At 30.8% G+C, this 18,360-nt stretch overlaps 3 protein-coding genes and 1 long non-coding RNA gene across 34 annotated transcripts in view; 2 read left to right on the top strand and 2 right to left on the bottom strand.

Annotated features, from left to right (window-relative positions):
- The window catches only part of GABA-B-R2 (gamma-aminobutyric acid type B receptor subunit 2), a 192,557-nt gene extending 191,526 nt beyond the window's left edge, over positions 1–1,031 (bottom strand). Inside the window, exon 1 of the mRNA XM_012488744.3 lies at positions 218–1,031. The gene's annotated coding sequence lies outside the window, so the exon portion shown is untranslated. The remainder of the gene's footprint in view (positions 1–217) is intronic.
- A 2,731-nt stretch (positions 1,032–3,762) lies between these two features.
- LOC100863495 (glucose dehydrogenase [FAD, quinone]) lies at positions 3,763–8,344 on the top strand. Its single transcript, XM_012488766.3, has 5 exons — positions 3,763–4,549; positions 5,152–5,507; positions 5,592–5,966; positions 6,877–7,244; positions 7,571–8,344. The coding sequence occupies exons 1-5, from the start codon at positions 3,972–3,974 to the stop codon at positions 7,931–7,933; spliced, it is 2,040 nt and encodes a 679-aa protein (XP_012344220.3). The 5' UTR covers positions 3,763–3,971; the 3' UTR covers positions 7,934–8,344.
- Positions 7,983–18,306, bottom strand: LOC100867171 (prion-like-(Q/N-rich) domain-bearing protein 25). Of its 31 annotated transcripts, none has more exons than XM_086903032.1 (10): positions 17,532–17,577; positions 17,252–17,285; positions 12,891–13,322; positions 12,263–12,391; positions 11,052–11,192; positions 9,713–9,841; positions 8,879–9,139; positions 8,694–8,789; positions 8,554–8,625; positions 7,983–8,477 (listed from the first exon to the last, which is right to left on the bottom strand). In XM_086903032.1, exons 3-10 carry the CDS (start codon positions 13,015–13,017, stop codon positions 8,395–8,397), a joined length of 1,038 nt encoding a protein of 345 aa, XP_086759158.1. In that variant the 5' UTR covers positions 13,018–13,322; positions 17,252–17,285; positions 17,532–17,577; the 3' UTR covers positions 7,983–8,394. The 31 variants fall into 31 exon arrangements, with proteins under 31 accessions (XP_086759158.1, XP_086759150.1, XP_086759166.1 ...); XM_086903024.1 differs by having other exon boundaries at positions 8,536–8,625; positions 17,532–17,575; XM_086903040.1 differs by having other exon boundaries at positions 12,891–13,300; positions 17,532–17,573.
- On the top strand, positions 11,056–11,739 carry LOC147658349 (uncharacterized). The gene is made up of 2 exons (XR_015290677.1): positions 11,056–11,433; positions 11,522–11,739. It is a non-coding gene; the product is annotated as an uncharacterized LOC147658349 (long non-coding RNA).
- Positions 18,307–18,360: the final 54 nt, after the last annotated feature.

Consider the following 18,360-nt stretch of genomic DNA (forward strand, 5'->3'; position numbering starts at 1 on the left):
AATAAAGATTTCAGATAGATTTCGTAAAAGTTTCATGTCCTGCCTCGTATAACTGTACGTACACGTAGCCGTGCACATACGTTCGTACACTTTTATTACTTATTCAACGATGCACGTAAAAAAGAATGTGCACGAACAATAACACGATATTCGAACAACCACACAGATATACGGTCGCACAGCAAGGCAAGGAAGGGAGGGGGAAAAATACACATACCTGACAATATGTAATCCTCTGTTACTTGTCCGCTCTTCCCTCCGGAAACATTTATCTGCATTATCTTTCTGGTGGACTACTTGTAGCGACCACGTCTGATAAACTGTTTCCCACCCCCATCACGAACCAGCTACCGATCCTTGCGATACCATCCACCAAGAATACACTACACACTATTCTACGCGAGGAAAGGAATCACTTCTCCCTCCTTCTCATTCTCTTCCCTCCTTTGTAACTGTAACTCTTGCTCCTTCCGTCCCCTGCTCTTCCTCCCTTTCTTCCTTTTTTTTCTCTTTTGCCCTCCTCTTCTTTCTTTCTCTTCCTCCCGATTAATTTACCATTCGATTGACACAGAGGTACACTGTAATGTCCTTTTTTGCTTCGAAGTTGGTTTACGGCCACGAAAACTGGGCAAGAGTCGTGTAGAGCCGCGCAAGATGAGAAGAGGCTTCGAGATCGGATCGAGAACGATACAGGATCCAAAGTGAAGACGGTCGGTGTGAAAAAAGGGCAAAAGTGCGAAAAACGGACCGGTCAGTGACGGCGGTCGATAGGTGGTGGTGACTTTCCAACCCAACGTGGATTATAGCACATTAGCGGATAAAATCACGAATAACCGATTGAAAAAGAATCGAAGAAGGTTTAAGCGAGAGAAAGAAGGAATACGAAAGAAATCGCGAAATTGATCGAGCGAAAAACCGAATGTTTTGCAACGGTTCGAGAATCGAACGAAACGATCAGTCACGTTCGCCGGATGTAGCGCGAATAGAGGGTTGGTCTTGCGCGGCAGCGCGCTCACGCGGTCATCCGGTAAACTGACAGACCACCCCTTGAAAGACCTCCGAACTAACAGCCTTCCCACCCTGCCCTTTTGCGGCTGCGCGTTCTCCTGAACCCGCTGCCTCTCACCCTGGTGCCGATGCGTTCTACTTCTCCCACCACTGGTTAGCGATGGCCCTTCGATATTCTCCCCATTGCAAATTTTCGAGCAACTTGCTTCTACGAGGACTCGCGAATCTCGAGAATCTCCTTTAAATTTAACCTCCATCTTCCATGCTTTGATTAATACGATACACTGAGTCTCACATTCACGCTCCTTTGTTCTTCGATGATAATCTAATATAATGTGTGATTAAATTCGATTATCCAAAGCACCTACATTATCTAGATTGTCTAAAGTAGATTGCTCAAGTTACACAGTCTCTAATCATGGTTCGTAAACGTCTCGTAGTCATCGCTACATAGGAACCAATTCTCATTCCTTATTTCCACGCCCCGTGAAAAATACCTCACCAACCAGTCACTGGAAAGAAGCTCGATCGTATCTGCCCTGTGACCCCGCATGCCAACATTTTCCGTTAAAAAAGGCTTTCCACTTTATTTCACTCCCGATTCTTCTTCGTTGACTCGATCCTTTGGGGAAAGACTTGGGAACTGCTTTCCAGAACACTTTGAAAATTACTATCCGCCTTGCAAATCGAGTTCGAACGAGATTCCCTCGAAACTCTCAAATCAACGATCGAATTCTTAAATTGCTCCACTCTTGATTGGCTCGATTTCCAATATTTACTTTACCATATGAAAAGATATCTGTACGATACTCTTTCCTATCTTCTAAATGAAAGATATATAATATATCTTTCAAACAAATTATTTATATTCACAGTTCACTTTGTTCATTTTTGATCAGAATTAATATAATCTATTCTTCGAATAAACATATATTGCACTTCAAAAGACAAACGATCGTATTGTTAAGATTATCCATGTTTGTACAGCGAGGTTATATTTCGATATTAACAAAATCACTAATTAAATGTGTTTCTATGTAAAAATTTTACATTCATTATGAGTTGACTACAAACCAAATAACACAAACAACACTTTGATTCACATATTTAACACAAAAGAATGTTATCAGATACGTAATTTCGTAAATAAACGTGCACGAAATTCCTTCATTGTTACCGCGTTTTTGAAATTCGTTCGACTGTAATTTGCTTTAAACATGTTAGATAGAGCCACTGAAAATCTTATATTCTTAACCATTGAAACGGCAAATGTAATGATAAAATTTTTAAATATTAATTTCCATTATTATCATATATTATATCATTTATATATAAATAATGTTATTTAAAATTAGCAATTAATTAATATAATTCATATTAAAAATTAACAATTGATGAAAAATCTATATGAAAAATTTGAAAAATTTTGATCATTTATTTCTTATTTTCAATAATTTAATTTTTTAAAAAAATTAAAATATTGAGAATATTTTTAATAAAATTTGTATTTGTACGAATATTTATAATATAATCATTCAATAAACATTTTTGATTAATTGATTTTCGTAATTTATTTATCAATTATTAATTAATCAATCGATATTCAATCATTTATGAGATTATTGTAAGTTTATTCTATTTCTATTATTGAATCTTTATTTACAATATTTAATAAAATTTAGTTTTAAATTCAGTCACTATCCATGTTGCAATCTTGTTCTGTACTGAATCGGTAACACATAAGATGAAAATGGTTAGATATTCTTATCTATATTATTATTCTTAAATTCCATTGATAAAAAAAACATTATATATTTCTATATTTATTTTATATTTAATTTATGATATATATATATATATACCTGTAATTTTAATATTCTAAAATTTCTATTACATCATGTACTTACATCAAATAAAAGGATTCCTACTTTATCATTATTTGAAAGTAAAGAAATTATTTTTAGCAACAGAAAATATGTACGAAATATATGAAAACATAATGTAATCATTTAAAGACAGACAAGATTCTGTTTCCATTGTCTACAGATTCTATTTACGTATTTTTTTGGATTAATAAAATTTTAAAAATATTACATTTTAAATATTGATTTGACTGTTACAAATATAAATCGTATATAAGTTTGTACATAAATATTTAAATATAAAAAGCAAAATATTTTTATAATTACGTGACACATTTATATTTTATTCAAGATTAACAATAATTACCTGATTTTAATTTACAACTTAATTTTCGAATATTGCATATCTACAACGTCCTAATTTTGTTATTACCTTAAAATCTCATTACCTAAAAAATTCTCAATTTTCGAATTATATATTAATATCGACGTTTAATGTAAAACTAAATATAAGAAAAAAAGAATGTACAACGCGAAATTAAAATGTACGGCTCGTTTCACATTTACATAAGAACGCGTTTCGATTCTTAATAAATTCTAATTAATCTTTCGTCTCTCGCAATGTGATATTCTTGTATAATTTTTCACCTGAAACAATAAAACCATTGAGAATTCAACAACAGTATTTTTTGTAATCGATAAATTTTCCCTAATTTTACAATTTATTCGAGAAAGATTTGAGAAATCACTCATCACTTCAGTGACTTCTTTATTTCTTTATTTCATCTTATACACATCTGTCATGCGACTCGCGTCATTATACCTTGACCATATTAACAATACAAACACCATCAAGAATTCTAGGTGTCTCTCATGCAAGATAGTGTCGAGCAATTTCGTTTCGAACGAAGCACAAAGATCGCGGGAGTCGATGACGATGGCAGGTTTCGGAGGTGCTTTTCAAATCTTTGAACGTCGATTGAAGTAACAAAATCTGTTCACACGTAACAAAATCGACTAGCTGTGACAAGTGGTCAAAGTGGCAAACAAGTGTTTCTCGCTTTTACATTTATTCTTTTTTGTACCAAATCAATTTCTATAATGTTAAAATTGTTGACAGTTGCCTTGCTTGTGTCAAGCGTACAATGCATCATTCCTCCCACGATTCTGAAAGCTATTTATTTATTTTTTGTCGGAATTCTGAAAGGACAAGACGACTTGGTCCCCGATGAAACGTATTTCTTCGAGGAGTACGATTTCGTCGTGATCGGGGCTGGTTCAGCGGGCTCTCTTTTGACGAATCGACTGACGGAAAACCCGCAGTGGAACGTGTTGCTGCTCGAGGAGGGCAAAGACGAGATTTTCCTCACGGACGTGCCATTGTTTGCTTCGACTTTGCACGTCACTGACTACGTCCGCCTGCACAGAAGTGAACCGAGGCCCCGAAATGTGGATGGGACAGGTGGTTACTGCTTGTCCATGAAACACGGTCGTTGCAATTTGCCAGGAGGTAGAGCGGTCGGGGGCAGCTCTGTGGTGAATTTCATGATATATTCCAGAGGATCGCCAAACGATTACGATGACTGGGCCGCGCAAGGCAACCCAGGGTGGAGCTATCAAGACGTGCTCCCCTATTTTATCAAATCGGAAAATTGCAAACTGCTGGATCAGGATGTAAGGTAGATATTATTAGTTCAATATTATATTAGAAATTAAAAATAATCTGTGATTCACAACTGCGATTTTCAAAGAATAAATATATAGATTAGACATGTAATATTTTCCATCCATTACAAAAATTATCCTTAGAAAAAAATTTATTACGAATTTTTAATGCAATTTATAATGTATAATAATAATTTAAATGACGTTAATAAACCAATATTTATCATGTTCTTTCAACTTAGTCCAAAAAATTATCATCTCTTTTGTTAGGAGAATTCTTTGAAGATATATCATTGATTAAATAATTTTGTTTAATTAAATTAATTTTAACAATAATAAAATTAAGAAAAATCATACTTATTTCAATTCGATTGAAAATATAAATAGGATACGACTTTTGGCAGTGCAGGTATTAAAGACAACAAAGTTGTAAAACGTACTAATTGCGAATACGTGGCCGAACTGTGAAATATTAGAAAGCGGCACCGTGCCAATGTTTGCTTAACAAATCTTTAACAAGAGGATGGTAACAGATAATGCCGGCCAAATAGAATATTTCTGACAATTAAGAATGAAGAATTTCGAGACTAATACATATTCGACACGGATCTTCCAGATTTCATGGCCACGGAGGATATTTGGACGTGATCCATTCCCCTTACGTCTCGCCTTTGAGAGAATTATTCCTCCGTGCTGGCGAGGAACTGGGATACGATGTGATCGATTACAATGCAGGCAGTGTAATCGGTTTTTCGACGGCGCAGGTTCACCTGAGAAACGGGCGTAGAGTTAGCGCGAGCAAAGCGTTTCTCAGGCCCATCCGTGGCAGAAGGAATTTCCATCTGTCCAAATTGTCCAGGGTGACGAGGATCGTGGTCGATCCGAAGAAAAAAGCGGCCGTGGGCGTCGAGTTCGTTAAAAATGGCAAGAAACGATTCGTCGCTGCCAGCAAGGAGATAATTGTTTCAGCAGGTGGATCTTATCTTCTTATCGTGTTTCGTCACGAATGACAAATGGTTTTGAAAGAAATTCTCTTACGTTCTTTCTATAATTTAGGTACCTTGAACTCGCCACAATTGTTAATGCTATCTGGAATAGGACCGAAAAGTCACCTCGAATCGTTGAACATCGATTCGATCGAGGATCTTCCGGTCGGATACAATTTCCAAGATCACGTCAGCATGTCCGTGTTGACGTTTCTCGTGAATGAGAGCGTGACTATCGTCGAACCTCGGCTTGCTTCGAATCTAGCCAATGTTTTGGATTATTTTGTCAAAGGAACCGGCCCCTTGACAGTGCCCGGAGCAGCGGAGTGTCTTGCGTTTATCGATACGAAGGAAGATCGATCCAGCCGTCGAATGAAAAAGTTTCAAGTTAATAACACGAATTTTCGTGATACGAATCGCTTGGAAAGATTCAACGACAAAGAAAGTATGGTATAAATCTCTTAGAGTTGTAATCAGCGTGATGTATCTCTTCAAAAGTTGATTCTTTTTGCAAAAAATTTCACACGGATTGAAAGTTTATTTGAGGAGCTAATAGATTGACAACAATGTGACTCAAAATTTCCAGTTTCCCACCTTTTATTGAAATAATCGTTATGAGTTATATATATATTCTTATAGAATTATCATAATTTTTGAGTTGTTTGTGTAGTTGCACAGTGAATTTGAGATAGGTTAATTTTGATTGGTTAACCTCAATTTGAGTTAGATTAATAAGATAGGTTTGGATAATAAGTAGAAAAGATAATTATAATTGGTAAGAAAATATATTCAAGCATAATTCTATGTTATCTGTGAGTATATGTTATTAATAGATATAATTTCCAATTGAAATGAACAATTTCTAACGTTTGAAATCGGTAGTGGCGTAAGCATCAATATGTCAAGGTTAACGTCATTCGAGTTTAAGTTTTTTAAATTGCATAATTATCTGTATGCAGTAATAAAAATATTTATTAATATATCGAATATCAATCAATTAAAGATATATATAAGAAAAAATTATTTAAATCATTGATTTCGACAACTTTTTTCACTGAGATCTGAGAAAGATATCTCTCATATTCATACATAACAATCTTGTATTTCATAATAAAATGAATATTTTGATATAAAATTGCTTAAAATTTAAATAAAATGTCAAACAATAATCGCTATCAAGCAAAAGTGTACTTAGATATATTTTTAATTTCTAGATATATCCTCTAACTAACTTTAAAACTATTTTACAAAAAGAATTAATTTTCTTAAAGAGATATCGCATCCGTATTTTTGTATTTCATCATATGCTTTGCATAATTAAATGACATATAACGTATACATTTCTTATTTTCCAGCTTCTCTTCTTCCAAATATAACCACCATCACAGTAGATTCCGATTATTTGAAAGCTCATCGACGTTCAAATGAAACGAAAGAAACAAATGTTCCCGACATTGAACTGGTTTTAGGTATAAGCGCCCTAACCGGAGATATATCGGGTAGTTACAGAGGGCTTCTGGGCTTGACAAACGAATTTTACAAAGAAGTCTTCACTGGTTACGAAGGTTACGACGCCTTCTCCATTGTTCCGGTCCTCTTGCAGCCGAAAAGTAGGGGAAGAGTCACCTTGAAAACCTCTGATCCATTTGATCGACCTATTTTCGAGACAAATTACTACGATCACGAAGACGATCTCAGAACTATGGTTCGAGGCATTAAAAAGGTTGTTACTTTCTATGCAACATTTATCTCGGTAGCCGTTTACCTTGTACTTCGCAATCACGATTCTTCAGTACATATTTATGCAACGATTCTTTTAACTTTTATTTCATGCCTTATTGTTACGACTATCGTTCCTCTTTTTACTTTACATCATCACTTATGATAGTCATGTTTAAATTATTTTTAATCAATCGTCACATGTCTAAACTTCTAAAAACATTGCAATCTATTCAATTTATTGAATTTTTCGAGTTACTCTCTCTTCCTCTCAGAAAATTTATCGATTTCACAAAATTATTTAAAGTTAATTTTTCATCGATTTTTCAGGCCATAGAAGTAGCATCGAGCAAAGCGTTTAAACGTTTCAATGCGACGTTATTGCCGGTTGCATTTCCAGGATGCAAGCATGTCCCGTTCGGTACAGATCCGTATTGGGCTTGTGTTGCTCGCCAAGTGACCACGACCCTAGGTCATTTCGTAGGAACGTGCAAGATGGGCCCAAGGAGGGACTCTGGCGTAGTGGATCACAGGTTACGAGTGCACGGGATCAATGGTCTCAGAGTTGTGGATGCCAGTATAATCCCTACCATAGTAACAGGCCATACGAATGCGGTTGCTTATATGATCGCTGAAAAGGCTGCGGATATGATAAAAGAAGATTGGAAAGTATTGAATTCTGAATTCGATTAAACGAGTTGGAAAATTTAGGAGAGAAAGAAAAAAACAAATCAAACAATAGTTAACAATAGTAATATCATATCGATATGCGTGTATTTTCATATAACTTATCTTTCGTCGCTGTCCATTCTAGTATATAGTTACTGTGAAAATAATTAACGACCGGTCATTGTCGTTATGCGATAGTATTTATTAATCCGCATTTAAAAGAGAGAAAATTCTCTTCGTTATTGCTCTGTGATGTGAATAAATATGAATCGACTGATAGTTAATAACACAGAGGAAATGGACTTATCTTTGGTAGCGATATGTTTCTTTCTATCTAAATATAAATATAACGTATTTACAATAAAACAAAAAAATATTCGAATAAATATGATTGTACAATTGTAACATTATTATATACGTTGATAAAATTGTGAACAACTGTATTATTTTTTTTTAGACTTTTTTCTATAAAGCTCAAACGATGCTCAAAGTATCGAAAAACTCGTGAAAAATATAAAAGGAAGAATTCGAGAAATCTGTTGCCAAGAAACTACTGTACTTTCAGCGCCTGAAAATAAATAGAATTTATTTATAATTCGATACACAAAGGTGTAAAAATGACTCACTTTGAAAAGAATAATTACCGTTGTCGCTATATCGGATGCAATCGTATAATTCCTTTGACATAATGTAATCCTTGGCGCAAACGCATGTATCTGAAAAAAGTACAATGTTCTCAGGAAAAATATATATATAATTTTCGGGCGAAAAAGTGAATCCATACTGTCTATACAATCGACGTTCATCACTGTGGTGATGTTGGAATGCCTATAAGTGACGGTGACACAATCTCTATGACTTTGGCATCGATCGTTCAACACTAAAATAATAATTCTACGTCAGTTGAATTCTTTTTTTTTTTTTTTGAGTTTATCTTATCGAGAGACGGTCTATCCCAGTGGTACTCACTCATATCTCTGAAACATATGGAGCCTCGTTGATGGAAATTCTCGATGCAACTGCATTTACCATCGGGTCCACATTCAGAATCTTTGATGCCTAATTGGCATTGAGAATCCTCTTGGCACGGTTCCCCCACAGAATTGCGAATTTTCAGGCATTGTTTCCCATCTTTCGATAGTACATGATCCACTTTACAAGAACAAATATCGATGCATCTCGAATTCTCCGCCACGCATTCGTAATCCTTGAAACACTTTTCCCCTAATTCTGCCAAAACATGCAAATATTTTGATTTTATTCTTTGTTCTTGTTAATTAAATTACATGAAAAGCTACAATTCCAAAAAATTTTAAGAGATAAATTTAAAATTTTAACTTCCAGTATTTATTAGTTTTTGAGATATTAATGAAAATTTTTCAGCACTATGCATTGAAAATTGCTATTTTTTTTTTTTACTATGTTTAATTAGTTCAATATTGGGTTAGATAATTTGCAAATAAATATATTTGATGTGCATGTGGTAATTGCTATTTTTTTTACCATGTTTAATTAGTTGAATATTGGATTAGATTATAATTTAAAAATTAATATTTGCAATTTTCATGGAAACAATTGAAACTTTTACAATATACAATATATTTATAGGATGAGACAAAGTCTATGCATCAAAGTCTATCTGTTACACGTTTGACTTGCACAATTGTTGCATTAATCACATTTACATAGAATCAAATATAATAGTTTAAATTGAAATTAAATTAAAATTTTTATATTTGCGACCCAAGGAAAAAAACCATCGAAATTTTATCCATCTAAAATAAATTGATTGGAAATACTTACCGATACTTGGTATGCAACCATCATTGCGAGGATTAGGATGATACTTCAAAGTACACGCGCAATATCCTGTCACGCAGTAACTGTCTCTGATGTAGCAGTTCCGGTGCGTTTGACAAGGCTCTCCTAGACCTGAACAACGATATATTTTGATTCAGAGCTTGTAAACGAAAAATTTGAAATTACGATATCGTTGTAAAAAAAAGAGCTGTAATCTCTCTTAAACGATCGTGTCGTATATGAATAGTTTTCATGACATGTGAAATCAATATAATAAAATATGATATTATTTAATAAAGATAATAATATAGTAGATAAAAGTAAAAATTAAAATAATATATGGATATAATAATTATATGGAATAATGTAATAATAATGATGGAAAATTCGTGATTCAATTTGATTTTTAATCAAATTGTATTAATCAAATTAATGTGCCATGAGAAGTTGACAAATTTTTGTATGTAAATTAGAGAATAACTACATAATGATTTCACGCAAATAATATATTTTAGAAAAAAAAATATTTGTCTAATTGTTTGTTTAAATTGATACTCATATCTTTTATTTTACGATAGCTAAGAATTCAACGACCTGTTCTAAGATAAGGTTTAATGAACACAACTGGAGAAAAAAATTTTTGAAATTGATAAATGGAAATATTTGTATTTCTTTGACTGATAATTTCAAATATATTATATCATTATTGACTCAAATATTATAAATATTATATTATAAGTATTTTTCTATAATAGAGCCATTATATATGGAAAAATAAATTTATCGAACAAAATTATTAAATTCATCCTATGTATTATATTATTTTTTCTCACTTGAAAATTACTACAAATAAAAGAAAAATTTCTTCAAAAATTTTTCAAAAAGAAAATTGAGCAAAACTCTTTTTGCTCATTTTCACATTAAAGCAAAAAACGGAAAAAGATATATTTCTTCCAAATCAATTGTTAAAAAAATATATTTCAACAAGTCAAATAGATATAAGTAAATTTTATATGCCAAAGAATTAATTTACGAGTTACCACGAAATAAAAAGGATTGAAAAACATTCCACCTCAACTTCTTAAAAACATATTAAATTAAATTAGTCGTTGTTAACACGTGAATTTAAAAATAGAATTCGAACATGTTCAAATAATATTTCAAGGATATTTATATTAGATACTCCCGATTCAATGAAACAATCCCGTCAAATTCTCGCTTCAAAAATAATTATTAAAAATATTAGGAAATATATTTTATGAATCGTTTCACCGCGGTGAAATAATTATAGCGGCCCTTTCGATGAGATTCAGGAAACGCGAAGGAAGTGAAGTGCACTCACCTACAGACTCGTAACACCTTCCCTCCACGTAGTGAGAACCATCGGAGCATTGGCAGATATTTTGCCGGCACTCCGAGTAAGGAGCGAAGGTCACGCGACACTGAATGTCCGCCTCGCAAGGATCTCCGATAGAATTCGCGACTGGAAATAAAATCTCGATCTCAAATTTCGATCTACCAATTTTCAAGTATTCTTTTTTTTTTTTTTTTCGCTCCTTCATTTCGTTAGAGGTTAAGCTTGCGTGTCCGTGGGAAAATCGAGGAAATATAGCTGATTTTTGTCGCGCCTGTGAGCACGATGAACGACACGCTCTAGAAGACGGAAAGACCGTGAGAAAGGGACGACTTGGAACGATGATGTTCGTAGAATCACGTTTTTCGAGGTCGGTGACACTACGTTTCTAGCTTATCACCGTCGAGAACGATGATTAATCGAATTTTTTTCCTTTTTTTGTTTTTCTATTCAAATAGGTATAATCGATTTTCAATGTTTTCAACGTGGAAAAATGAATACCGAGTTCCAGTGGAATATCTAAGTATCAATTTATTCGTTGCGTAAGATCGACAAACAAAGGGCGACGAGAAAAAAGTTGATGAATCTGATCGTTCGTTCGCAAAAATATATATGTATTTATATGTATTTTGAGAAATTTGATTTTAATAATAATTTTTGTCTACGTAGAGCATTATTGGATTGTATTTCAGATAAATAGATCAATTCTTAAATTTTTATTTTTATTTTTTTGTATTTTATAATTTAATAATTTTGCTAAAAACAAAAATAATAATATTGAAAATCGATCTTGAAATTATTATATTCCATTACACAAAAAAATTGTTCCATGTATGATCTATCTACAATGTTAAAATTATTATTGATTTTTATAATACGTGAATTCATATAAGATATACTTATTGTATATCTAGTTATAAATAAAATATTTTTTTTATAATTTATCTTATTACTTTTACTGAATTTTAAAGCTCGTAGAAATTATCTTATATTATCTTTTATCATTATCATTTTTACTCGTTTCAATAAATGTATGGAAAAAATTAGAGCAAAGTTGAAATCGATAATTTGATAAGAAGAATATAAATCATGAAGAAAAAAAATTATTAATAAACATACGTGACAACGTATAGGGATCACATAATCGTTTCAAACACTGACAATGGGAACAATACGAAAGATTCGTAGAAAACTTTTACCTTTGAGGCATTCCACGTGCGTGCGATTTTTATAGACAATGTAATTTTCCTTGCACAAACAGGCTTCCTGGTTCCAGCAATAAGCATTCTTCATACAATCAACGTCGTATTTACATTTCGCCAATGTCTCTGAAAAAATTCATGCAAACATTCAAACATTTTGCACGCAATGATTTTTAAATCCGAAAAACGATTAAAAAAAAAAAAAACGTAATAATAATGCATCGTCTTAAATATTCATTGCCACATGCTACGTGCTTCCAGCGTGTGTTTCATTCAGCGTGAACAGAACCGATTATCTAATTGTGCACAAAGATCGATCAGGTTTCTAAAGAATAGGATTCTGAAGGGGATCGTGGGTCGAACACAGTGAGAGTCTACGTGATAGAGATGGGCAAAATTTTAACGGTGTTGAAATCGAGAATAAAATTACTTCGATAAATAATTTAATCATCCAAATTATCGACTATAATCAACTTTCATAACATGATTATACGAGAAACTACAAAAGTACTACGAATAAATTATTATTATTATTATTATTACTTTAAAGCAATTTTATTCGAAATTTTTAACCAATTAATTTTTCAGCACGTATTAATGCCCAACTCTGGTCGCATATACATACGAAGTGGCGGTGTTCGGTTGCTGCATCGCGGCGGTTGTTCACTGACGTAAGAAATGGTCGCGCAGACGGTGACAGGAACGAGGACCAGGATCCTCGAGATCCCGACCACCGTCCTGGTCGTTGTCATTCTCGTACCGCCGTTGAAACGTCTTCCTCTCGGCGTCGTTTCATCGGCCCAAATCGAATGGCCGTCATTCCCGATGATCTCGAGAAGGATCTCCCGCCAGGCCGTTTGATCTTGATCTAGCCAGACCAATGCTTCATTCGTTATGTTTCACCGTCTCTTGTGTACGTTCTCACTATCGTTGCGTGTTACGCAACTCGACAAGAAGATCCGCTCTAATGGCGCGGCTCACGTTAGATTAGATGACGGCATCGTTTCACAGCGCTTGTTCACGTGTCCTCTTCATCTAGCGTGATTATCACCAAATTCTATTGAGTTGGTGAGAAAGTTATTTTAGAAGATAATGTTGCTTCATTTAATTTGATGAATGAATCTTTAAATATTTATAAAAATCTTTGTAAAATTTGTTATAAACTTCATTATTATGTTGTAGTTCAAAATTCGATTGTAAATAGATTTCAATTTTTTTACTGATACTGATCCTATTATTATCATATTCAATGTTTATTTTAAAAAAATATGGCAAATGTTTTTCATTCTTTTCATTTCATTCATCTAAATGTAATATAAGGAAGAAAATATACAGAGATTCTTTTATATTACGTTTAAATGTTTAATTTACATTTATTTTTAAACTCAGGCAACAATAGAATATTTTGTGAACACAGAATACTGTACTGTACTATTATAAAATGATTTTATCACAAGTACATATGATATAAGAACTATTTGAAATTTTTTTATCTTTTCAAAATCAAAAATCGATATAACTCTCCCACCAATGCAATAATTAATCAATAATGATTCTTTATCACGATGCATTTACCAATAACCATAATTTTTTATACGATAATTTAAATTTTTGAGTTTAATTGAATTTATCTTTGATAAATAATAATCTGGTTTTTCTAAAACAACGTTTAGAAAGTTATTTAATTCAAGTTTGCTAATCAATACGTGATGCACACTGGAACTTTGTACTAAAAAGTTGAAAAAAATTATTTTTGCATGTATATATTACAATTAATGATAATTTGAATAACTAATTAATGATAATACTGAAAGTAAGTCACATACCATGATCATTCTTATTAACTCGTAAATTATTTTTTGTAAAAAAGATTTTTTGAAAAAGTTGGTATTATAATTTGATATTTTTATTAATTTTCTTGTAAGTGAATATATATTAAATATATGAGGGTCAACTTCATTCTTTTTTAAATAGAATCGTATATTTTTCAATAAATTAATCGATGCAGCAAATTTTCCTATAAAAGAAATATATATATATATATTAATATATTTATAATAAAATATTATTACTTTTAAAAGATAAATCAACTAATTTTGTAAAACTTACCTTATGAAAAACAAAACACGCGAAATGATACTCTTTTATTTATGCTTTATTTTTCATATAACATAAAATTTTAATTCAAGTTACCAATAATATTTTATTATTTATGATTTAATAATTTTGTTATAGGGAATCACAATTTGCAATGATTAATGTATTAAAAAATATATGATTCCATTTAAAAAAACAAAATTAATTTTTATATATTTCCTTCTCTATTGATATATTTACAAAAAATTATATATAATCAAATTATATTTTCTTCTATAACTTCTTATATCTTCTTCTATATGAAATTTTTAAATAATATAAATAAATTTTTCATAATTTAAATTTTTTAAATGATTATGTTGCATGACTTATTTTACATATTAATATCATAACTACAAAATTCCAATTTTTTTTAAATAAATGATTTTAGCATTTTTTTTTTTTTTGTAATTTACATGCTTTTTTTAATTATAATGCTACAAAAAAGCTATTTGTCATTGTAATATTATCAAAGATAACAAAATTATAAATGAATTATAATTATTGCACAATTATAGTTATAAAAAAATTACTAAATTATTAATTATTTACAAATACTCTAAATTATAAAGAAAATAAATATAAGATTAAAAACTGTCTGAGAATACATTATTTATCTGATAAATATGGATATCTGAAAAGCTTCCATATTGTAAAAATATGCATAATTTTTATAAAATATGATTAAAATCGATTTTCATTTAATTTTTTTAATGCAAAAATCTTATTATATTCCATTTCTGAAAACAATCCGTTGCCATTGTTACAGGCATTGATCAAAGTAGGGCATGTTCTAACGATCGTAACTTAAATCAGGTTAAACGTGCTTGGATAATATAGATGATATCATTTAAACCGTATCTATCAACCGTAATTAAACAAAATTAATCGCAATTAAGTTCCTTTCCAATTTGAATATCGATTTCAATTTAAGTCATCACTTACCCATATCACTCATTACGTATATTTGTGATCATTACAATAATCTATATGATTTCCGATAGGTTATGTTATTATTCTATTTAAGTAGCTTCTTACGCACATATTATGACGTGATATTATGTTACCAATAAAAATTTTGCACTAAATCGACTCAATTACGAATCTTTGTTACTGTAATTAACTTTAATTAATTTTAATTACATAATATTTTCATAATAGCATATGTAATTAGCAACATTAAAATAAATCATAGAACTACCTAACCTTCTCTTTACATTAATATAAGTAATTTAGTTTCAGAAATATTGTATTAGTATTTAGAAATCTTTTCAATTTTGATATTTGATGTTAAAGGAAAAACAAGATAGTCAATATTTTTAAGTATATAATATTTTCTAAGTAATTACCGGTGACATCTTTCGAAGCTTGCCGATCGATGAACGAGGTTAGCATATTTTGCTACCATAGTTTCGGTCTATTACGCAACGATACTAGTTTTATAAACAAATGCCATTATTAAATATCGCGTTTAATTCGTTTTCATTGTTTTCGACATTGTCATATAGTGCATATTTAGTTCGAAGAATTTTATTTATTTTTTCTTGCGCGAATGATTTATCATCTGTTGTCAGAATGTTTACACAACTTGTACACTTTATCGTAATTGTCGATTCGCTCATTGTCACACGTATATTTTAAACAATGTATTTTAAATAATTTTATTAGAAAATTATGAAATTATGTAAAAATATTGATCTAATTTAATTCTTGAATAAATATCATTTAATCTCAACTAGTTTAACACAAATGATCATAAAATTTATCATTTTCTATTAATTAAGAATAATTATCTTTCAATTTTTGAATACAAGCTTTTTCTATTCCATAATATGTAGTCTATTTTTAATTGTTTATTCTTAAATAAATTAACATTAAATTAAGTTAATTAATGTGAATGATTTGTTATAAATAGATTGAACATGTTTAAGCAAAATAATTTTATAATAGTATATATTAAAATACTAAACTAAAATATTTTATGCTTTTTAATATTATATATTACGTGCAGATTTTTATACATTTAAATTTTGTATAAATGTATAAATATCCAATATGTATATATATATATATATTTTTTTTTAAAATTATATTCGAATTAAAGAATAATTAAATGTATACATATATGTCAATCTATATATATCATAAAAAATTAAATGTTATTTAGGATAAATGATAATTAGTTATATATATAATTGTATAAAATACATTTGTTATAAGATTAAAAAAAAAATCGAAGAAATAGTTAAAATTTATATGTTGACAAAAGCACAGGATTTAAGAAATTTTAAATAAAATTAATCATTTCTGTATAGAGAATTGCACATTTTATCATATGTTTTAGAGGATTAAGTTGACATTGTTTGGTATGACACGTTTGGTATGATTTCATAATAAGGTTTCAGGCACTGACAAGCTTTACTTAAGACGCAATCCAGCTTAAAGAACAGTGTTAGATCGAAATATCAGACGTTGGAAGGGATTTCCCTTGTTCTTTAATTATGTATGATTCCAAGCCGACATTCGCTTAACTGTGAGAACCAACAGCGTAAATCCGGCCTCTCCGTATTTCCTCACGAAACCGAAGAAAGGATCACTCGATCATGAAGGAACGAAACCACACGAGAATCATAAATTCACTCGTACTGGAAGATCTTATCGGAAAAAGGAGATCAAGCACTAACAGATTTTTTTTTCAGTTTTCGTTTAAAACCGAAAAACGTTTAAAACGATCGTTAATTCGTAAGCTGTGACACATCGACACATAAGTTACTAATATCAATCATTGACGCCAATGTGATTCAATAAAAAATCAAAATTGTTATTTATAATTACAATATCAAATTATACCTGAAACTTTTATTGATATAAATCATTGAAGAATCTAGAAGAATCGTCATCACATTTTCTTTAAACACTTGAAATATAATAATAAATTTTAAATTTAAATTTCAAATTCAAATTGTTTTCGAACTTGAAATATAAAGTGTAAACAATTTTTTTACAAATAATATTTTAGAAAATTCATCACATGTTTAAAAATAATAATCAATCACATTGTAGTGTAATTGAAATCAAAAATATCACAATTTTTCACAAAATAACGAAGAAACTGCCAGTAAACACTCACGTCTATGCAATAGATGTTCATGCTGTCCGTGCGCGATGACGACTGCACTTCGTACGACGAAGCAGAAAGCGATCAACAGCGCAAGACCTCCCATCGTGAGACGATTTACTAAGCCCGCCATCTTCCTCGTTCAACACGAGTTCGTCGCTTTTTCGCACGTTCTTCCTTCTTTTCTTTCGTTCTTTTTTCAACTTGCTTCCTCGAAACTCACAAAGATGATTCTCAATATTGTCTCATGCAGTCTAACAAAAATTGTTCTCTTATGTTCCACGGCTGGCTTTATCTAATCGGTACGTGTTGATAAGTTTCCTGTGAATGCAGCGCACGAGAACGAGTCATCTTCTAATCGCTCATCGGCACTGAAATCGCAACACGATAGTAATACACTACAGCGTATAAACATGTGTCATCAGAAACTTTACATTCCTGATTAATACAACGACGACGAAAATGATCATCGATGATTCAGTGTCTGAAACTTTTAAATATATAGACTGACTGAACAATGCGATAACATAATTTAATGTAATCAATGAATTTATAATAATAAATATTTTTTCACAATTTATAATAAACGAAAATTTTATCAATTTTTGTTTTTTTTGAAAAAAATTTTTTAACATTTTTTATTCATTAATTTTTATTCATTAAATATAAATTTTTTTAAAATAAAATATATATTGTATAATATTAATCGAAGCCATAATTTTTTGACATTATATTAATTATTAATATGATTTTTTATACTAGTGTATATTAAGATTAAATTTTTTTTTCTTCATTTTTTTTTGTTTTAAATATTATTAGGTAACTAACCTAAAATTTCTAA

The sequence above is a fragment of the Apis florea genome, unplaced genomic scaffold (assembly GCF_048593485.1).
Source record: "Apis florea isolate Af1SG1 unplaced genomic scaffold, ASM4859348v1 contig_2274_pilon, whole genome shotgun sequence".
Lineage (NCBI taxonomy): Eukaryota > Metazoa > Arthropoda > Insecta > Hymenoptera > Apidae > Apis > Apis florea.